Source organism: Poecile atricapillus, chromosome 9, assembly GCF_030490865.1.
Source record: "Poecile atricapillus isolate bPoeAtr1 chromosome 9, bPoeAtr1.hap1, whole genome shotgun sequence".
NCBI classification, from domain to species: domain Eukaryota; kingdom Metazoa; phylum Chordata; class Aves; order Passeriformes; family Paridae; genus Poecile; species Poecile atricapillus.
In genome coordinates this window covers 9191899-9215210 of record NC_081257.1, presented here as the reverse complement: position 1 = coordinate 9215210, position 23312 = coordinate 9191899, and the positions used below count along the sequence as shown (strand labels likewise).

At 39.6% G+C, this 23312-nt stretch overlaps 1 protein-coding gene across 12 annotated transcripts in view; it reads right to left on the bottom strand.

The window, feature by feature from the left end:
• Window positions 1–23312, bottom strand: part of PBRM1 (polybromo 1) — a 58924-nt gene that overhangs the window by 9091 nt on the left and 26521 nt on the right. For 8 of the 12 annotated variants that reach the window (XM_058844608.1, XM_058844597.1, XM_058844603.1 and 5 more), the window contains 13 exons: window positions 22332–22608; window positions 21435–21540; window positions 19619–20261; window positions 18502–18713; window positions 17525–17710; window positions 16536–16693; window positions 15717–15983; window positions 14209–14354; window positions 13761–13918; window positions 12907–13090; window positions 11543–11753; window positions 8919–9120; window positions 1062–1217 (listed from right to left, as the gene is read on the bottom strand). In XM_058844608.1, the coding sequence (XP_058700591.1) occupies window positions 1062–1217; window positions 8919–9120; window positions 11543–11753; window positions 12907–13090; window positions 13761–13918; window positions 14209–14354; window positions 15717–15983; window positions 16536–16693; window positions 17525–17710; window positions 18502–18713; window positions 19619–20261; window positions 21435–21540; window positions 22332–22608 (2906 nt within the window). Of the gene's footprint in view, window positions 1–1061; window positions 1218–4982; window positions 5142–8918; window positions 9121–11542; window positions 11754–12906; window positions 13091–13760; window positions 13919–14208; window positions 14355–15716; window positions 15984–16535; window positions 16694–17524; window positions 17711–18501; window positions 18714–19618; window positions 20262–21434; window positions 21541–22331; window positions 22609–23312 lie in introns of all 12 variants that reach the window. The other 4 variants (XM_058844605.1, XM_058844606.1, XM_058844607.1 and 1 more) reach the window with 2 other exon arrangements.

Sequence of the window (23312 nt, the reverse complement as noted above, 5' to 3'; positions counted from 1 at the left end):
TCCCACATGTTTAGCTGATGTGTGCTAATGTCACTGCACAGCTGCTGTCCTGCTCCCTCTAGGTGCCATCGCAGGGAATTGTGTGCTCCAGCCAAGCTGCGTGTGTAATGCTGATGGATTTCATAAACACCAGGCAAGCAAACAAAAACTCCCCAACTCAAGTAATTTATGTACAGATAAAATTCTTAAAACAGCTTCTGATAAAAACATTTGCAAGGGGATAGGGGGAGGCAAATGAGACAATTTTGTCCACAGCTTGTTTACTGCTGAACAGAGGGATAGCACATCTTTTTCATGGGCACATGAATTATCAGAGGTAAAAAATGAATCAGCAGGGAACAGATCAAGAGGGCAGATAAATGTCTTTCCCCTTAACTGGGACATGTTAATGGCATTAACACTGGTAAAATGTTTCATTTAAGCCTCACTTTTAATCAAAAGTGTGGTAAAAATACAGCAAATGCAATAGAAATGCTCTCAAAAATCAATTCAAAATTTGGCCACAGGGAATACTGAATTCACCTTGTCCCTACATATTTCCAGTCACTGTTCTATCAGCAAGCTTTAATCTGAACACTTTTACAGTAACACATCAGTACTCTAGTGGCCACAGAGTCTTATATGACCAGGCTCATTTCAGTGCAGTCTGACATTAACACACTGAAAAAGACTTTGGTAAGGAACAAGAACAATAAATTTCACTTATAAGCCCACTTCAAATGAAAAAAGGATGAGTGTAGAGATACTGTTCAAATAACATAAGGATGTGAACAGGGTGATTTCAGCTTTTCACACCTCTGATAAACTCAAGCACAATTATCAAGGGTTTTTTGACTGGAGCAAAACTCCTGCTGGAGCAGCATGTTTCTCCAGTACCCTTTCCCTGAGGGCTTACTGGACATGCTGTTGTGCCAGTATTTTGCACACCCCTCATAATCAGCAGTGCTGCTGCTCACAATCCAAAGCCAGGACCAGAACAAGCTGCAGAGAACTCCTGTAACAATGGGTTAAACCAAGTACATGACAATGAAATAAAGAGGGAATGAGGATGAGGTTCTTACCGGGTGGTGGGATGCCTGGGATGCCTGGCATACCTGGCGGGAGTTGGTGGGGTGGGGGCACCCCTGGGTGAAGTGGCTGCATGCTGCCCATGCTAACAATGCCATCAACTGGGCCCTGCAAAGGTGGCAGCACCGGTGGATAGCCACTTATCATGCCTTGAAGGACACAACAAATTTCAAACATGCATCAATAACATGCAGTATGGTCTACACAGTATGCACAGACATGCACTATCCACACACACACGCACAAAAAAAAGCACCTTTAGTACAGCAAGACAATACTACAATTAGTATCTTGCAAAATAAAAAAAAACCAAAAACTAAAAAAAAAAGCTGTAAATATGAAACACTATACTTTTGATGAATTAGTATTTAGTGTGTTTATATGTTTCTCACAGGGCAATAAATGTTGAATACTCAGATATGTTAACACAAGGCATAAATTCAGCCACAATTATATGTTACTAATGCAAGCAGTTTTAATACAGCTTAAAGCTCTGCCATCTGCACACAGATTACAAACACAACACTGGCTGGCCAGCCCCACAGACAGCCCTGCTCTGTAGGCTAGTTCAGAGGCCACAAAAATAAAGCCCCAGACATTTTCCTGCAGTACACATGCAAAACTGATGCACAAAAGCCCTCCAACATTCACATACTTGAATCTAATGGCAGTGATGGATGATTTTTATTAAACCATCTCCAGTATGAACTAAGACAGCAACACAGATTTTAAACTTGGGTTTAAAGTGCTGGGCTTATGCTCATGTAGTAGTAACTTGCGCAGTAACTTACGCTCATGGCATTAGATTGAAGTGAAAGGGCTCAAAAGGAACACCTGCAGTCCCTCACAGAATTTCACTGTCCATGTCTGCAAGGTGTCTTTAGAGGAAAATCAGTGACACTGCAAACACTGCATTGTGCTGCTGCTCAAAAATTTAGTTTTCTGCATGTGAAGGAAGAAAATTTCTCTGGCTTTGGCTCATATTTTCTGCTATCCATGTAGTGAACCTACACAGTATAACTGCACTATGCTTGTTAGACCCTGGAATGATTAACTTAAATGGATGCATTGCCAGGTAAGCAAGGAAAGGGGTTGGAAAGACAATGAAAAGATGACAGAGGACAGAAGCAGGTCTAGAGAGATGAGACAAGTTAGAAATGCAGATTTGTTGGGGCTTCTATAGTCTGCTCCAAGAAACCACCGAGTCTTTGCCACATTCCCTGTAATTCATAAAAGGAACTTTCAAAACAGAGACTTCTGCAATGAGACTGGCCAAAAACTCTCATCAGTTCTGACTGAGAACAAAGCTGTCACCAGCCCAGGGTCCAAACAGGAGAAGCAGCTCCAAAATAAAAGCTAAACCTGTCACTTCCTCAGGATGTTACAGAAGTGACAAACCTCTCATCTCAAAAACTTTACATGGAGAAAACACCAAGAAAATAAAGAACTAATCTCCCTCAAGCCTTCATTTTCCACAGGGCACCTAGACTGACACACGAAATATGCTGTAGGTACCTATTTCAAATATTGGCAACCTTATCTGTACCTCTTTATTACAGGGAAATCCATACTTCCAATGGAAAAAGGAAAAGAAGAAACACAATAAAAGCCTCCTTGGCATAAAGAGCTTTCACACTGTAGCTACTGCCTGGTGCTTGCTGTGCACCCCGAGCTGCTGACACATCTTCAGTGCAGTTAATGCACTTCTGAAGCTTTAAAACAAACAAACAAACAAACAAACAAAAAACTCTCCAAAGAATCAAACCCATATTTATCAATCATGGAAGCTTAGTTCTACATTTCCAATTAAAATACTCAACAACTGGCTAATAAAGGTGCCATCCAATCTCCATGATAAATCATTTCTTGTAGCTCATTCTGAGTAAGAGCAGCCATTTTCTTACCCCATGTACGAATTGCAAACTTTTATTTTAAACTAGCAAACATGGCCAAACTATTTCCAGCTCCCACAACTGTGATTTAGGATGTCTTTGAAATTACTTGTTCTCCTGTTTTTTATTATAACAACGTAAGATTAAGTAAACTTTTGCAATACCTAAATGTAGAAGACATTGAAGTGCTACACACTAAGAGAAACACATCTCAGAAGGCTTCCAGATTTCCTGGCCCTGTGGGCCATAAAGAAGTTCTGTGATGGAGAAGCTCTCTGAACTAGAGATAAGCAATCCAAGGATGGAGAAGGATGTGAAGGAGGTCCAAACAGAACAAGATACTTCCAAGTAGGACTTGTGAAAACCTAAAGATGAAATACTGTGTTTTTCAAATGGGCCACAAAAGTAGAAAGGGTTTAAAAGGATCTGCTCCATCATCTATTTTAAGGAAGTATTTCCCAAAGCCAAAGCGAAGAGCCTCGAGTGTTGATCTGCTTGAATAAGACAATGGCCTGAAATAGAGGTTTGCTGTCACAGGAAATAAGGTAGCATGTGTAGCTGGCAGAATGCACATTTTTGGGGAAGTTTTAAGGAAGTGTTAACAGCAAGTATTACTGCCCATCAACACCTGCCTCCAAAAATTGGAAAAGTGACTCAGTGCCAAAAAACCTAAGAACCAAACTAAGAAAACACAACCACAAGAGGATGGTACTTCTACATATTCTAGGTTGATGTAAATTATTCACAAAAGAGATCAGCACTGGGAAACTCTTTTTCCTCTCCTTTTTCTTAATATATGCACAGAAAAGTGTACATACACACACATACAAACATACACCAACTGCAAACAGTTCAGAGGGAAATTACCACAAACAGAGTGAAAAAAAGCCAAAAAAAAAATGCAACTCAGTGTAAACAAATGCTTTGTAACCTGGAGATCATGTACCAACTAAGGAATGTGCTTTCAGTTAAACATCCATGCAGCCTATTTACTGAAAGGGGATTTAGAGATCGTGATGAAAAACGCTTCAGGCTGTCAGCTCGAAATAAGGCCACAGCCTGTGAGATGAGAAAGAAAAAGAAAAATGACAAAAGAATAAATGGAGTAATTGGAATGTCTTAAGGGAAAGCTAAAAAGACCCCGAAACTCAAACCAAAAACCCTCCAAATACTGATTGTTATCTACTCGGCACTATTTTGACCTTGACTGAAGCAATTTAGTTCTTATTTTAATTAGAAACTGGGGAAGGAAAACAACCTATCAGGTCACACCTAATTAATTTTCTCACCCACGTATGGCTGATTTCCATACAAGAGCCTTCAGTGGACTACATTGTCTTCAGATCTGATCCTGAAAATACTTACTCCGAGCATACTCCCTATGAAATCAAGCCGGATTACAACTGGTAACGAGCTCAACACCCAGCAACAGGGACCTCGTGGAAGAGTTCTCCAAGCTCAGTTCTATTCTGAAAAATAACCTGATAAAACCAGCAATGTTGTCATTTTGTCTTTGTTTCTGCAATGGCTCTAGATCCTGGTCTGCTCTGCTTACCAGTGCCTAAGAGGCAATTCTACAAAGCTTTTGCTTGGATTTAAAACCTGGGTTAGACTCTGTTGGCTCTTACCTCCCTGACAATTAAACCCCCAACAATTTCCCTCCTGCTTTACCACTGCCACAGATGCTGCATGCACTAGAAGACTATTTAGCTGCTGCCCTCCTGCTACAGTAGGGCTAAAGGTGAACTCTGCAAGGCAGAGTGAATAAACACGACTGCACACTACCAGAACAGGAGCACTGCACGAGGAGGACCCTGCTTCCCTGCATTTTTCACAGGCTATTCTCCACTGGAGCAAGTAAGGCTGGACACCAGGCCACTGCTGCGCTAGGCATGTTCATCATGAAGAAGGACTGAAGAGTTTGAGCTTTTGCTTCCAACGTGACCCAAGAGAGTGTTCAGAGTTATGAAGGGGGTTGATAAAGTGGATGAGGAAAAAATGGTCATAGCTCCTACGTTTTACCTGCAACGGGTGTCAACTGCTGATTGAGCATTCCCATTGGTGTTGGTGGCGGCACCACCCCCATAAGAGCCCCGACAGGAGTGCCTGCCCGGGGGGAGGAATTCTGCTGCTGTGCTGCTCGCTCTCTCTCCTGCTGCTCAGCAACTTTAGCTGCCCGCTCTGTAAAAGTATTTTAGATTTTCAGTTCTGTTTTGTAACCCAGAATTTCAAAATATTATCTGTTCATTAAAAAGGACTAGTCAGACACTGGCATAGTTTAGTCAAATATAAAGTAGAACAGATGAATCTTTTTTATACAGCATATGATTTGATTTCATGTGGCTGCAGCTAAGACTTTTAGAGTACCTTTTATGAAAAATATTCCACAAAGTTTTATCTCTTTCTAAAAAAAAAAATAAAATTAAAATAAAGAATAAAATAAATTTTTTTAAAAAAATTAAAAGAACAAATTTGATGATAATAACACCAGTGTTACCAACATGAAGCAGCAGTCCAGCACTAGGCTTGGTCCGCAGTAGGACATGGCAAAACATTCCCTGTTTTGACACCACTGGCTCAGCCAAACCAGCTGCAGCCAAGGCCAGCAGCTCTTGGGTGAATCCTCTACCAGCTGCTGTGGGAATTGAAGTCCCACCATCAGGTGTGCCCTAAAGAGTGCTGCAAAGAACAGACAGCAGTGCCAGCTGGTGGCACAGCCATTTGTGGGCTCCCCATCTATTTTACTACTGATGCAGCTGAAAAGTGGTGGCAAAATCGGGGAGCATTTGTAAAGTTTCCCTAGTGCATATTGGTCCTTATCTTTTGGAACATAACAAGCAGCAGTTTGATAAACCAAAAATTTTTCTCTGCTTCTTTCTGTCACTTCCCCGTTTGGTCCCCTAAGAGTTATTTTTTTTTTTTTTCTGAAGATGTCTAACTCACATTGTGCTGCTCACTGGAGGCCATGTGTGTCCTTTGTACGATGAATCTGGTCATTATCTCAATCAAGTCTCTCACTGTGACTGCAAGAACAAAAGATCTACTGCAGGGTAATCTGACCAGAGGACAATTTTATATTAAGGGAAGGGCAAAGGGTCATGGGAAGAAGAAAGAAAAAAACCAAAAACCAAGCAAACAAAAAAGGAGAAATACTGAATGCCCACTCCAGGTGCTTCATGGGCATGCAAGTTCCTGCTGTGTTTACTCTGAACGTTGTGTCTGACTGGCACAATGAGGAACAAGGAAGAATAAATGGATGCAGGATACATCTCCAGCAATTTTTAACAACAGTGAATACAGGGCTATGAGTTCTCTTGCAGTTGGTGAAAGATGGAAACTGCCGCTAAACCAGCAATCAGTCCTCTGTCAAACAAAGGCTAAGAAGAAGTTCATCAAGGAAATTAAGTTATGCATCCTGCCTGTGTTACTCACTTCCTCTAGGACATGACTTTGAATATCTACCACACTTTTGACTCCTCTAGAACCTGTTTATGCAGCTTCTAGCACTACTTTCATACACTCAAAGACCAGTTTCATTTCCAAAGACATTTCCTTCCTTCTTCCCACTTCTGCAATTTCAAGGAGTGATGACGACGCAGAGAAACTTCTACATTTAATATAGGCAACTCGGATGCAGTTGAGCAGAAAATACACAAGATATTTAAAGGTAGATCCTGAAGTAGAAAAATGGGAAAATCCTCTCCAGAGCACAGCAAGCACTTCGGGAAAAGATGAAGCAGTTGTTCTGACTCTCACCTACTTTTGGCCAGCTAAAAAATAAAAAATAGTCAGACAAAAGCAAAAGAGACACTCTGATGAATGAGAAATTACTGTTAAGTGTTCAGCTTTATCAGACTTCAGAGTGCTGAGGTTTGAAGAAGGACCTGACATAGGACAGTACTGAAGCTTTACCTAGCCCCTATCCATGCCCTGACTGCCACAGTAGGAAGTAACAAATGGACTAACACTGCCAAAGGGAACTGGAGGAGGTATCTGAAAGTTCAGCCTAAAGCATTCACCCTAATACTCAATAATAAACCCAAATCACATAGGCCAGAACTTGAGATCATTTGAACATTTTCAGCACATCTCAAGAGACAGGAAAGAGACCTGCTCTGAACAGTTTTTCCTTACAACAGGCCTTTCCCTCAATCCCTTTTACTTTATTTAGCCATGCAGGCACTTCCAACACTGCTTCTTCTTTACTCAACTATTGGTAAAAAACCAACTAAAACCACACACATAAACCAAACAAAATTTTCAGTGGGTCAAAATGGATCTAAAATGTAAAGCACTTTTCATCAGAAAATGAAGGGCCCTTTTTAACTGAGGTGTCAAACCATGCCCGCTCCCTGGTTCACATCCACACCAGGGAACACACGAATTTTGACTCTTCACAGGGGAAGGAGTGAAGTTTCTCTCTTTTCACACACCATAAGCAAACACAGTCTGGACACTTTGTTACCCCATCCCAACCCCTCAAAACTAAGTAAAAGTAAGTCTAGTTCAAGACAGACACCAAGCCAGGGAAACTGAAGCTCAAACCCCAAAAGCTTTGGAAAATTTTAATTGAGAAGGAAGATTAAAATGGAAGCACACAGACAATCATTAACATGGTGGACAAACAGAGCCTTCCTGCAGAAGTGCAGGACTTTAAGCTGCTCTAAGCGAGGAAGCAGTGACATGCCAGCCATCCTCCTGCTGAAGGATGAGGCTGTAAGGAGGGGTCTGCCAATAAAAAGATCACACATGCACCTAGAAGGGTGTAAAAGGAAACAACTACAGAACAAAGTAAGGCCCCAGCAATCTCAGAAAGAAAGTCAGTTACCGTTTCCCTTCGCAGCATTTGCAAAGCAAATTTGCACAGAGCAGAGGGTGCTATGTTACCCTCCAGAGCTGCAAAGAGGTGCTACTGAAAATTCAGAAAGGACTGTGGTGGTTGAGAGTGGACAGTGACAGCATGCAAGCTTTCAGCCTCAAGATCAAAGCTGCCTTTAAGTTATGGGAGTGCAGAAAACCTATCAAATCTCATTCTCAGAGTTATAACTTAATTGGGCCATAACTTTCCAAGGTGTTGAAATGTTCCTATCCAAAGGAGCATTTTCTTTCAATAATGTTGCATCAATACAGTAGTTAATAGTGTTAACATGCTATTAACTAGAGAAGTAACTATGGATGTTAAATCCATGTATTTGGCTTGGGTAAGGGCTGGCTGTTAAAGATCAGCTGTATTTTATTTTAATCAAATGAAAGTTAAAACACAGTGACTATCAGAAGAGAGGGAAGGAATGGAAGGAAAGGAAAAGAGGGAGGGAAGAAAAGGAGGGAGGCAAGGAAAGGAAAGGAGGGAAGGAATTGAGGAAAAGGGAATAAAGGGACAAGAGATAAGTCTAAAGTATCTCACGATTATGAAATATTCCTAGGCTTACTTCAGGATATGAAATTTCTTGACAAAATCAGTTACAAGAGTTGATTAATACTGTACTGAACAATAGGACATATTTACAATATGTACAGTACAAAGCCTCTTAAGACTCTGAGTACTTTTAATAATGAACTTTTCCCCACTCCCCTGTAAGTCTTTCTTACCTGCTGCTACAGCTCTCAAGAGCTTCTTGTCCAAAATATCCCTCAGTCCTCAAGGAAACATTGACAAAATATCTTTCCAACTAAGTTCTAGCCCAGAAGCTCCATACCCCCTTACTTCTAATTTGTGCCCATTTTCCTGGTCTTTGTTAATTTGGTTATTTGTGGCAAAGACATTTAAATTATCAGTTGTGCATAACTGAAATATGCTCTTTGATCCTCTTCAGTCATCTCTCAATATGAACTTCTTTTTAAGGTACGCCAGAACACAAATATAAATATTTTCTTTTATTAAACCTGTCATCTGAACAACAGAAAGTGTTGAGAAAGAAAAAAGGCAGAAAAGAGTTCAGCATCTCAGTTTTTACTTACCTTCATATTCTGCTTTCTTTGTTGCTTCCAAGTTTCTCCATTCAGTTCCTACAAGTCTGCTGAGCTCTCCAAAGGAGTAGTCTGGGTGCTGAGCTTTAATCACAGCTCTCATCTCGCTGCTAAACAAGATGTACCCACTCATGTTGATCTTCCTTTTTGATCCCTCCTTCTTGGTGCTGCCCTTAACAGACTTGGGAGTGGACTGTGAGAAAAAGCAGTTATGACCACAAGCGCACAAAAGAGAACAAAAGGAATTGTGTCATGTCACAGATTTTGTCCATTGAGCTGTTCAGAGACGTTGCCAACACAAGTTAAGTAAAATATTTTATTTGCCATCGCACATTTTAGGAAAATTCTTCTCCACCTCCTCCTGCAAAATTGGCCTTTGCAATCCCTACTCTCCCTCATTCCACCTTCTAAATGTTATTTTGCCTGCCAGACCTTCCTTTCTCTCCAGTGTTCACTTCTCATTAAGTAAATAGCCATTTCTCCCTGAAAAACCAAGGCCCAGTTTTGCTGATCACTGTTTACCTGCACCACAGATTCACATCATGTTTTTATGTTGTTGAGTAACAAAAATTCTGCTCCTTTGCTTTTCCTACTATGGATATCCCTGGGGAGAGCTCTGTGATGTTTTCAGCCACCAAAAAACTAACCTATTCTGACACCTCTATACTGAGATACTGCTGGAGCTGGAGCCCATTTTTGAAGGCACTTCCATTTATATTTGTCACATAATTCATCCATACTTTGACCAATAAGACCCATAAATGTATTATCACATCAAAATCCTCTGAAGGCCTTTCTCATACCCCAAACATTACGAATCTGTCACATCTTGAAAAGTGCCATTGTTTCCAAGTACCTGGTAGAGGCAAAAAAGGAAACAGAATATATTCAACTTCCTCTCCTGAAATTCTGACCATGTTACTGACTCCATCTACTTGCATCTTTGTCCCTACAGTTCAACACTCTTCTCTCAGCTAAAAAAAAGTTTTAGTAATACCAAGATGCTTAAAAAGTCTTGCTTATCATTTTAAGTAAGATGAACTGAGGCCCATTTAAATGGGATTCTAAACTTCGCTGTACTAACTTGCAATCTACCCTTGAAACTTTTATTGTGAACCTAAAGACAACTTGTCTGGAGGAAGTGAAGCAAACCCCACACAGGGTTTGGGATGATACACAGGGCAGATACAATTCCATCCCGGCTTCTTGGGCAAGACCACACTGGCAGATGGAGAGTTCTCAAACCAAAAAGAGGGAAATCTAATTATATATTTGGCCTCTGATACACTTGCAAATAGAGCTACAAGTTTACCACCTGTTTTAGCCTACATAGTTCTTGCAACAGTTTTGGGAACAGTAATTTAATGTAAACCCCCCCCCCCATCAGTTTGGAAGGGTAAACAGGGACTTGGAGAAATCATAAGAATTCCAAATTTGGTTCTTCCATTCTCTATTCTTTTCCATCTCCCATACACATATTTTTAAATGAACAGTCTTTTCCACCGGAGCCAGATAACAGCATATTTACATTAAGACTTGCTAAAAGAATAAATCAACCAGGACCCCCTTTTATTCCTCTTTTCAGACATATTGCTAAAGCAAAGAATAAAGCTGCACACCTCTTTTTTAAGTACTTTGACTCAATTCATAGCAAACTGCAGCAGGAAAGCATCACCCACCTATCTGCCAAGCCCCACAATACCACATATTCACTTGTCTTGTCTCTGCTCCTATACTTAGGTGTTATAAGAGTGTCTTTGTTGGCAGAAGAAAAAAGAGTTTAAAAGTTTTAGGGTTTAATAGTTGCTAGATAAAATTCCACATCTACTGGAATACTCTTCAAGAATTTTCAAGCTGCTTATAAAATTCAGCATGTTAAACAAGAGCAGCAGTGAGCAGCTTTGCAAGGGAAAATACATTTGATTGTGCCCACATGGCAAAAGATCACACTCAAACCAGGCAAAAGCTTTCAATTTCAGCAACTCTTTCACAAAATCCAAAGACATTTCTACCCTGGGGTCACATCCTTTCAATGTAATGCAGGAGAAATCAACATTGCTGGTCATAAAAGTGTCTGAAACTCCCTCCTGTTCCCAGCAGATCATTCCCATGGCCTCTTTAAGACTGGCATTAGCCTGGATGTGGGAGTGTGGCGACACAGATAAAGGGTTTAATCCAGTTGCAAACAAACCTATTTCATTGAAATAAGTTGAATTTCCAGGTAAGGCAGTTCCTCACTCTGCTTCCACTCAGTTATACAAATTCCAGGGCTGTATAAAGAAGTTTTATATCTGAATTATATATAAAGGCCTGATACTTCTGAACAAGTGTCACAGAAAACCTCATTATTAGAAACAACACTAATACATAAAAATGTACCCTGGGTTTTCCTCAGCTGAATTATTTCCTTTAGAAATATTTTAATGGAATGAAACAGTATCACCTGGATATCATACTGGATATGCCAAAATTGTTTTGTGTCATTTACTCCATATACTTGTAAATTTCAGTATAAATCCTTTGTTTGTATATGATAAAATGTGGCTTTCTTCATTTGGATTGCAAAAAGAACGTGGAATATAAAGGTTCAAGGGTTCCTGAAGGAAAATCCTTACCTGTGGTGGAGTATAAGGCATTATATCCAAATCACTGGCTAAGGGGGCCTGAAGCTGAGGCATAGAAGGTGTTTCAGTCATATCACCTTCCTCTTCTCCCATCTCTTCCATGTCCTCATCACCTCCTTCCAACTCAGCAAATTTTGCTTCCAGCTGCTGAATCTTCTTTTCCAGTAGAGGAGATGGCTCTTTTTGAGGAACTATGGGTTTTCTGGAAGGTGGAGGAGGAAGACAAAAAGCAGCTGAGAACAGACTCATGCCTTACAGGAGAATGAACTTGTTTTTGAAGAGAAAATCAACTTTTCTTAATTTCTGACTGAATAATATAGAAACAATGGTGACTTAAGACTATGCTTCCTTTCAGACCCTTGAGCAGAACAAATTTTGTGTCTATGGCCAATGCTTCATTTCAGTCACTTGTTAGAAGGATTTTTCATGAGTTAGAAGGGGATTTTAATGCAAGTACATAATTTCTACAATAGAAGGCAGTTAACAACACAGCTTCCTTAGATTTCACATTTTACTGAAGTTAGAACTTAATATTTTTGTTTTATTAATTTGAATGTTCACCAAAAGATTTTCCTTACTCATAATGAGGACTTAAGTATTTTCACAATATCCAAAAGAATGTACCAATCTGAGAAAGTAACAACTTGAAGTCAGAGGAAGAAAAAGAAAACATCCATTGGTATGAAGACCATAAAAAAGACTGATGCCATCTGGATTTCTTTCCAAGAGTGTGGTTATTTGAAATTATACCTCTGACTTGTGTGGGTGTCCTGGGTCAGGCTGGGATGGGGTATATTTCCTGCACAGCAGCTGAGAGGTGCTGTGTTTTGGATCTGTGAGACAATGGTGTGGATAACACATCCTGCTGTAACTAGTGCTGAACAGCTCAGCATCAAGGCCTTTCCTTTTCCCTACTCTGCCCCAGCAGGCTGAGGCTGGGCAGGGATTTGGGAGGGGAGACAACCGGGACAGCTAAGCCAAACCAACCAAGGGGGTATTCCATACTCTGACACCGTGCTCAGCAATAAAACATGGGGAAAAGGAAAGGACAGGCTACATTCAGGGACATGGCATTTGTCTTTCCCAGTAACCATTCCATGTGCCAAGGCCCTGCTTTCCAGGAAACAGCCAAACATCTGCCCGCTGATCTTGCTCTGTTTGTGCATGCAGCTTTGCTTTAATTTCCCAATTGTTTTTAACTCAAGCCAGGAGTTTTTCTTCCTTCTGCCCTTCAGATTCTCTCCCCTATTCCACTGTGGGGCAGCGACCAAAAGGCTGCGTGGGGGCTTAGCTGCCAGTCCACTGCAATGCAGAAGAGTGCTCAGGTGACCCCCTCGTTCCCCTTACATTTTTACCTAAAATAGTATATTTCATCATCTACAACTTTTGCAGACAGTGAAAACCTCTTCAACCCCTTGAATTTCTTCATTTGTTTGTCACTTTCGTTGTAGCGGCTCTCGCAAAGAAAAACATCGTTTTCGGAGATTTCTGTTGGTCTGCAGGAGAGGAAGTCTTTGAATGACAGAACGACACACTTTCCTGCAGAAATGAAAGAGCTGGGTAAGAAGGCAGCCACGCTTGCAGACTTTTTTTTAAAGGTGTGGAAAGTCCATTTTTTTTTGCCTGTCTCGTAAGTGTGGAAGATTCCTGGAATTTGGCGCAACTACGGAAAATACATCAATTGATATTCCAACCAAATAATGTCACTCACAAAAAACCCACAGCAACTTAATGCAGCTTTTGGATTTTTTTTTAAGAACTAGAGAACACACAAAGTCACAAGTCCCCTTGATCACTGTCAGTTACTGCATTTATCACAGCATCCTAAATCCAAAACAAAGTACAGGCATCATCTTCTGCAACAAATCAAACTTCAACCTCCAACTCCTCCTTTCAACTTTCCAGGTAATATGCACTGGAGTAATTACATTAATTTTCAAGAATAATGGAATTTTCTGTTCTCTGGCTGTAAACAATGTTCACTTTCATATCATACATGTAATTCCCTCATTGTAAGAAAGCTTCCTTATAGTGAATCCTCACAACAGGCCCACAGGCAGGAATGGATATTAGAAACTCACTGAACAGTATCTCCTCCCTCCCTCAATGAAAAAGACATACTTGGAATCAAACCTACACATAGCCTTCAATCACTTCAGATTGTGTAGGAAAAGAAGAAGTCCATCAGATTAAAGTGGTTAATAATTACCCAAAATGCAAGTCATGGGACAGGTCTCCTCCAAATTACTCAAAAACACCTCCTTCTTGTAGAACATTTTAGTTGGCTCATGCTCAGTTTCTTCAGGATGTATAAAGATTGGACCAAAGAAATACGCGGCTCCATCTCGCACCCACATCTTCTCAATTCTGCACAGAAACCAAACCAGCAACATAAATGAAAGTCCATTTCACCCAAATGAGGCAGCAGGATGTTCAGGAAGACCATCAGTGGAAAACAAATACAGAACAGCCAATTCCAGCTGTACAACTGGACCAGGTTTTTATTAGGCAGCTAAAATTCCACCTCAATCTATCAAGACCTTGTAACAATTAATCACATTTTTTCCCATCCTCTTTTATACCTTTTTGCAACCAGCCCCTCTTTTATCCAAGTTATTTTTACGGCTGTAAACTGCAAACAGAGAAGCTGCCCTTACCTTCCTACTCGAGGCCGCACCAGGCCATGTGATTTTATGAAGACACAGTCCCCAACCTTCAGCCACATGTCATTGTAGCAGAGCTGTTCAAAGTAATGGCAACCAGGTTCCCCATTGGACATTTCTACTGGAACATCTTCTTTGTCCTGCAGAAGAAGAAGCATTTAGAAACTTGAGGAAGGAGGAAAACCAAGCACAGAAATAAAGAGATTCCAGGTACCAGCAAAAGGCTTTGCTCAACATGTATGTTAACAATAACAGGTAAGCACTAAGCAGAGATGTGTGTACAGAAGTTTTCTGAATTAAAACTGCAAAGCCAAAGATATCCTCCATGTCTGTTGCAAGCTTTCCTATTTCACAAAGCTCTAACTTTGCCAGATTACAGGTCCTTTTTTGTTCTAGTGCTTCAAAGTAAACTGGCCAAGCCAAGCCTTGTCAACTTTGATGGTTTAAAGCCAAGTAATGTGCTTAGGGAGCAAGAACTGGATATATGGCCAAGCTAACAGACACAAAAATACAATGATTCAACTCTGTTTTACAAGAATAGGAATTCCATTTGTATTGCTTACAAATTCATACCATCTGCCCTATTTAATTTCTAAATTTTTAATAAAAACTACAATTGGGCCTCATTTCATCTTTCAGCCTGGGTTACCAGAAAGCCAAGGAAACACAGGCTGTCTCACCAAGGCATAGAAGGAAAAGATCCTAAGAGTTTTCATTCTCCCAGTAGAATTAATTCCATCTTTTGTCATGATGTGAATAAATACACTAATACACACCAGGTATCTGACAAAAGCTGACAATGGGTGTGCTGGGGATGTGTTCTCAGGTTCTGTTAAAAAATGCAAAGTGGATTTTTCATAGGTTTTTTTAGTGATTTATGATATTTTTTGAGTGTCTTATTTTTTTAAGGCTCTAAATTTATTTTGGACAAAACTAATTAAATTTAACTGATTTTAATGCAGTTACCTAAATTTATTTGTTTTCTTACTCTAGGTACAATAAATGAACCATTTTATCCACTATGTTGGACAGAAATATTCTTTAGCATTTTGACAATAAACTAGTTATAAACCACAAACAGGTCACAAACAATAGAATATTTTGTATTACTTACTGCTGCCTAGCTACCAACTGCTTTATTGAAATGCTACACAACAAAGCATTTCAGCACTGCCATGAACTAAAATTAGACTTTTAATTCTACTGGTTCTTTAGGCTTAGGGCAGGCTTTACAGTAAAAGTGTAATTTTCTGAAGCAGTAAAAAACCCAACCAACTCCATCACATGATCACAAGAAAAAGGCTTGTAACAAATATTTACAGTTTATTATTTTCTCTTACGCCTAGTTATATTTTGTGTTAATTTACAAATGTCTGTAATATAAGATAAATATTTTATTAATTTATATTTTATTATTGCATCTGGATGTGGTGAACCCCAAGCCACAAGGGCTAATATTTTGTCATTCTCTGTCAAATACAATCAACGTTCCCCTTGCATACCTTTTCAAGATGAAGGATACTTTCTCCCACCTTACTGTCCTCCAGTGTTTCACTGTGTTTCTCCTCATCTGCTTTGTCTGTATTGGCAAACACAGAAGCGACTCTGACCACAGGCAGGGGCACATCTCGTGGGACAAATCTGACAGAGCTCACAGGCATAGTCCACAGTTTAATCTTTTTAAAAGACTTTGTCTTCGCAGAATAGCGCGACTCGCACACGTAAACGTCCTCATCTCTGAAGTTTTCAGGGCACAGTTTAAAATATTCCTGCAGATTGAAGGAAAAATATGAAATATTTCAGCAACACCAACACCCCACAGACACACAGTGAACTCCCTCTCGTGGCTTCAGTTTTTTCACTGCTTCTGTCAGAAGCCTCTTTGCTGAGTTCTCTTCCAGTTTGACGTCCAAGTTTTACTAAGAATAACAACAAACAAGAAATCCCACCCTTGGAGAAGGGGTTAATTCAGTACAGGTTGGCATGTGAGAAGAGTTAGATTTTATTAATTTACCAATCCAGTGCATTAAAAAATACAAGATCTGCAGCCTGAAATCACAAGATTTCTGAACTTTGACTTGGAAAAAGGACACATTCACCAAGCCAGGGGTGACCATAAGCACAAATCAACCAGCACAGGGAAACTCCATCACCTGGGTGAACCACTTATGTCAGGAAGCAAAGGAAAATCCAAACAGCCCACAGAAGCAAGTCCTATTTTATTTAGGTATTAGTGGAATGTTTCCTGTAGAGCCAACAGCTCTACAGGAAATCACAGAAAGCATTACTTATTTTATAAATTAATCTGAATAGACTCTCACCTTGACAAACATGACCACACATTTGCCTAAAATTTTACTAACAGGAACTTTATTGTAATAATCACTTTTAAAAACTTCTTTCTCCAGGAATTTTCGTGTTGCAAGGTGAAAAGTTTCATTTGGTCGATAAAACCAGCAGCCATAGAGCCATTTCTCTCCTTCAAAATAGAAAACAACAAAAAAAAGAGAAGGGAGACAGAAAGAAAAAAACCCATAAGATGACATTCCCTAGTGCATGAGTCAAGTAAGAACAATTAGCAATTGACTGATTAATCAAATAGCCATATAGTCATTTATACTAAGAGCAACCTGCTTTTAAACAGGGAAATATTCAGCTTTTCAGAAAAGGAAAACAAGGTTTTTTAAAAAACCTGCTAATGGTTATTTCTCCAGTAAAACCTATCTCAGAAAAATAAATAAGAAATTCATTCTTATTTATAGATTTTGCCTTTCAGGCCTTGACGTCCACACAATAATCACCTGATTATTTAAAGAATCTCAAGTAATTGTTTTTAAGTTTTTAAAGAAATATTTCTTTCATTTTATGCTGTGATAAATTACATGATGACAACTCAAATCCATAAAAATGATTCATAAAGAAGTTACAAATATTTACTATTTTTCTAGATCAAAGGAAACCTGTGCCCATCTTTGGTTCAGATTTCTCAGCACAGAAAAACAGCATTCTTGTTCACCTAAATTACAAGGAGTCCATCCCACTCAGAATCCCGTTTCTGAGAGGCTTACAATTCGAGGGTAGGCAGGTAAGAACACCAAAAAAAGCCCATGCTGTCCCAAGAATTTTCTAATTGTAATATCCTTTAGAAAAAAAGCAACTCAGAAACAAAAAAACCAAACACTTCACTGATCCAAGCAGTTCTGCAAATAAAGTAAATAAAATCTACACAAGTAAAAAAATGAAATTAGAAGCTTAAAATAATAATAACAAGTTTCACCCTAGTGTTTTCCTGCAGTAAGGACATCCTTACCAGCTGAATCTTCCCACAGCCTCTCAATGCAGACGATGTGAGGCTGCAAGTTGGCCTCTGCAGGCTCCACATACACATAATCCCCCACATGGTACATGCTGTTCTTGAAGCTGCAGTCCTGGCTGTAGGTCCGATGCAAATTTGACAGCCCAGCTGATCCAGAGGAATCTTCGCTCTTTTCAGCTTCTTATTTCAAGAAAGGAAAAACAGATGTTAGTAATGTCATATTTCCATATTAGCCAAGATTCTTGATGCCAGTGCCTCACTCTGAGCCTGGAGTAACCAGGCTTTACTGCTGCTGACATCCATGAGGGAAGATGAACCATGTAAGAAAGATGATTCAAGGACAAAATTGTCAACAGTTCTGCTCCTGTCTGTGTAAAGGTGTAACTGGAGAGCTTATTTATTCCTTTAAACATGGTGCACAATGGAGTATGGACAGAAACAGCCAGGAACTGTGAAATAAAGGACCTTCAGGATACACTTCATGCCCTACAAAGTAGTGCAAGCCCACTCCTCTTCACATCCACAGTAGCCAAAACACAAAAGGCTTACCAAACCTCAGTTCTTTAGCAGTGTCAAAAGCATGATCATAGATAACACTGTCAGTATTTGTCAAAAAGAAAATGACTAAAAGGTCAATGGAAATATTAATTAAGTTTATTATCAGCAGAAGCTTAAGTAAAAAGCTATTGTTTTCTTTTTTAATATCCTTGAAATAAATACTGGTACTCTGAGATATTCTGATTAAAGAGTTCACATAGGGTTAATATCTACCTACGTCTCTTTCTTAAAAGCCCTCTGGTCTGGCTGATAAGGATCAAAATAAAATAAATCTCTCATAACTTGAAAATAAAAGACTTAGGGACAAGCAGACTATTGAGGTCCTTTCAGCAGGCAAAGCTGAACAACACATCATATGTATGGGTACATTTTTCATTTAGTACATTCAAAATTAATGGAACAAAAGTAGCTACCTCTCTTCTCCTCCTCCCTTTTGAGCTTATCCTCCTCTATTTCTTTGGGCAGCTTTTCCTTCTTTTCCTTTTCTACATCGTTGTGAAGGTGCTTGGTGGTGTAGCTGAGAGCAGGTGACAGCAGAATCTCTCCATTTTTACATAGTTCATCTCGAATTTTAATGAAGAATTGCTGAAGTTCTACTGCATCCTCATAGATCTCTGAATCAGTCCTGTACAAAAACATGAGCAACAGGGTAAGAACACAGTTTCTGCAGAGTCAAACAGGAGCCTAAACACACCCATCAATCACCACTCTTTGTGATCCATCAAAAGCTTCACTTTGCCAATAGATTTCTGTGCTTACTCATAAGCAGCAGCAGAGATTAACTTGAATTCATGAAATATTAAGTGATGCTTCACCTGTTAGTCCACTGTAATCTGCATTACAGCTCACCCAAAACAGGATTTTTGTATACACCAGTCCTGAAATGCCAGGAACTTGAAGGTAACTAGTTGTGACTAAAGCTACTTGTCACTGGACCGCTACAATCTGTTAGTTTCTGAAAACCTAAGTAACAACAGTACTATTTTAAAAACTGACTTATTTTAATTATCTATATTCCTCTTAGTAGATGTATTTTTTTAAATAATTAAAAAAGGTAAAGGTATTTTTTTACCTCCTGCCCTTCACAGTCAACCTCTCATCTGCACATTCCCAGAAAGGCTACTGAATTCAAGCAAAACTCTACAAGAAGTTGCAAGTGTTCATAGTTTTTGCACGGTGTTACCATAACTCACCCAAGTGTGATTGCTCCAAAAGAGTAATTCACAATTTGAGCAGTTAGTGAACAGCTCTCTTCATTTTTTCAATTTGAAAGTTAGCAGGAACCTGTTTGTCATAAGGTGTACCTTTGGCAGATTATTGTCAAAATTATCTCTCTGCAGAAAACTAACTTCTTCCTTGTTTTCAAAAGAAAGCAAACATTCCACTGAAGACCTGATAGAGCTTTTGAGATTTAGTTTTCCAAACACCCATATCACGGAAAGCAAACACCTTAAAAAAACTTCAGCCTTTGTCTAACATTAAATGCAAAATTCATTATAAAGGATACCTGAAAAATAAGTGTTTGCTCACCTGTTCATTCTCCGTGCCCTCTCCAGTACCTCAAACATGTTCTCCTGGAACAAGTCCAATCTTCTATAGCGATTATTTTCAACATTTTTTCGGATAATATCAAAAGTCAGAGGAGGTTTATTTGGGAAGTTGGGATCAACAGCAGGAATCTCAGCTAAGGAGTCACTGTAGCATCTGCCCTCATCATCCTGGTGGCTCATAACAGATACAAAGAGGTTATGGATGAGTTCTTGAATCAGCAAAGTGACATTGGGCACATGAGAATCCTCATCTCCTTCTATTTCTCTCCGTGTTTCAAGCAAAACTTTGTGGAGGACCAGGGCATCTTTATAAATCAAAGACTCTGGTTCATTGTACGTGCAAGCGTTATTGAACATCATGACAAAGTCCTCCACCATGGAGTCTATGTCCTGGTATTTATTTGCCATCATGTGGCTCCTGATCTTTTCCATGTCCACAGGCTTTTTGATGGTGACGTAGTAGTCGGGGAGCTCGGAGCGGGATGGCAGCCGCAGGAAGATCGCGCTCAGCCGCCGCCCGCGCTTGTCCGTGTAGTTCTTCACAGCCTCGTACACCTCGTTCAGCTTCTGCTGCATTGGAGTCATGTACTTGGACTTCTTGGGAGAAATGCCACTTTTCCTACCTAACACCACAAAGAACAAAAAAGAAGTTAAAATGACAAAGCCAAGAACTTGCACATTTCTTTGTCCATCTCCAGTTTCCATTGGAGAACTGTTCATGGAAGAACCACTTCAAGGTATGAGCAGAAGCCTTACAACATGGAGCCAAATCCAGGCTGCAGCTTCCTTTATTTTTAATAACTCTATAAATTTTTTTTTAATGTTCTTTTTGCCAAACACAGAATATGTTGCTCCATGCTCCATCTGGCAAAGACCTCCTCAGGCTTCAGCATGGAAAATGTCTTTTCCTACCAAACATCATTAACAAACTGCTCTAAACTAATTTGGATCTTACAGCTCTCCATGAATTCGTCTCTGCAGCCGTTAAAAATCCTGTCACCACAGAGGTTTTGCTATCACTAATATGAAAATTAAATATTCAAAATATTATCAGATTCCTTTATGACATGTAATGTAAATGAAGGCCTCCCATAGGATTATCAGGCTGGCTTTTTGATTAACTCAGGATCTCTGTTACTGCATTGCACAGACTCTGCCTGAGAGTTCTCTACACCTGTACTTTACCTAGGAGCTGGATATTTAATTTGCAAGAGGACTGTGTGCAGTTATTTTAAGGTTTTTGTGCAATTTTATGTGTCTCAGTTTGCTCAGTTCTGAACACATATTAAGAGAACGTAAGATTTGAGCAGTAGCAAGTTTGTAAGAGCAACAGCTCAAGGAACAGATGCAGCAAACTTCACTTCCATGTTTTTCATGGCTTTCAATATTCTGCCAAACCGAGTTCACTTTTTTTTTATCATTCTGTGGAAATCCCAGACATTTAACCAGTGAAATTAAGAGATTTGCTCAATTTGAGAAGTCCCTTACTTGACTGAGCACATAATGCACCATCTAATATTTGGATAACACTATATGACTAAATTCTTCCATCCATTCCCAAGTCTTTTTTTCTTCACTCCAAGTTACTTTTCTTAAAAACCACTACATGCAACAACTTATTTCTATTGTATAACAGAGACATGCCATTGCTATCAAGATTTTGAAAATATAATTCTACTTTCCTTGTCAGTATTAATAACTGTGCAGATCATGTCTATTCTAAAATGAAGATCTGTTTATCTGTATTGTGCTGTAAGTGCTGAAATGAGACAAAGCAATGCACAGGGTTGTCTTACTTAGCTTTAGTTTAGGGGATGCAACATCATCATCTTCAGCCAAGGGTCCCAGCTCTTTCCTTTTTTCTTTAAGGATCTTTTCCAGCATATGGGCATCATTGTATACCTATTAATCAGTAAAATAATCAAAATCCAACCAAAACAAGGTTTACTGTGTTTAGACTAGTTTAGAACTAGCTCCTAAGAAACATTTAAATGTTAAATGGAATATTTTATTTAAGGTGTACATTTGAGAAATAAGCCTTTCTTTTTAACTGACTTGCACAGGTAAGCAGAACTGATGACAGCATCTAAATCAGGGAGCTACAAATGTTTAAGAAATTATCCAGTTAAGCTGCATTTCTATTCCAATGACTACAAAACAGCAAGAGCCAGTTGTGTTATAAACTTCCCCATCAAACCCTTCTGCTGAGCAATGAAAGATCCCTTGAACCACTGTGATTCCATCAAGGTACAAAGGACTAGAATAGCCCTGGGGTCTTCAAATCCAATACTGGTGATGAAGACCTGTGCAGTAGCTGATCAAGCTCCTTATCAGAAACAGCTGGAGGTTTCTTACCACCATACTGTTTTACATCGTTCTTGCTGCCTGAGAAACATCACAATATAGACACACACAAAAAAATACTTGTAAATGAAAACCACATTCCTTTCAGACTCATTTTGCTGAGCTAAACAAATCAGGTCTTCTCGTCTGATCTCCCACACTCTCCGCTTCCATGAAAAAAAAGCTGTTTTCCTTCTAAGACAGCCTTTCTCAGAAGTTCTGAGAATTTCTACTTTAGATAAACAATTACAAGAAATAATATGTGTAGCAGTTGAAGTGAAACCATCCTAACAGCAGTTTATGTCTGCAAAGCAGCAGAGAGAAGCGTGGCTGCTGACCCCAGTGAGTACCTGGGAGCCTTCCTCGTTGTAATGCCTGGCGTTCCGGAACATGAGCTTCATGTCCTCAATCATGGCCTCCTCCGCCACGTACTTGTCATTGCGGATGTTGTGCTCTATCATCTTCAAGTCCATTGGCTCCAGGATAATTTTATAATAGTCTGGATAGTCCTTTTTGGATGGCTTAACCATGAACAGATCACAGAGCCGCCTGCCTGTGCCAGGCTCTCGAGCTTCCAGAACTGCATTGTACAAGATCTTCATCCGCTGCTTTCGTATGTTCTTTTTACTGTCAGGTTAAGAAGAACACAAAGGAAAAGAATAAATGTCAGGGGCTCTTACCCCACTTCCAACACTAATATCAAAATGGTATTATCCTCTACCATGAAGAAACAACCAGAACCACCTAAACACACACAAGTAGTTCAACATTAAGACAGTGCACTAGTATTTTCAAATGACAACAGCACCATAACCAGGAGTCTGACACAGGAACAGGGAACAACTCTTCAAGATGATACTTCTCTCATTGACCTTGAGTTCAGGTGTTCTACAAAATAAACCAACTAATGCATTTTTCAAAGTGCAAAAAAGGAGCTCTGAGCACTTTCCAGTTGCAGAGAAAACACACTAGTCAGGATCAGGCATCTGAATCCAAGAGCTCAAGACCCAGAGTGAGCAGGGTAAAAACCTCCCATCAGTACATTCATGATTACTTCTGGTGAACACAGAATACCAAAGACATGAGCTATTTATCTCAGAGTAATTTTGTACATTCTTCAATACCAAGCAAGGACATCAAGGATGTAGCAGAAAGAATTGTTTAAATATCTGTCAATTCAAATGAAGCCTGAAGTCAGTAAAGCTCACCAAGACTGCAAACCCAGGTAGAAAATGGTACATGCTATCCCTACGAATGTTACAGTCATCCTGTGTGCAGCTGCAATGGTTGTCTCAAGAAATCTGACAGCCAAGACACAGCTTATCACAAAA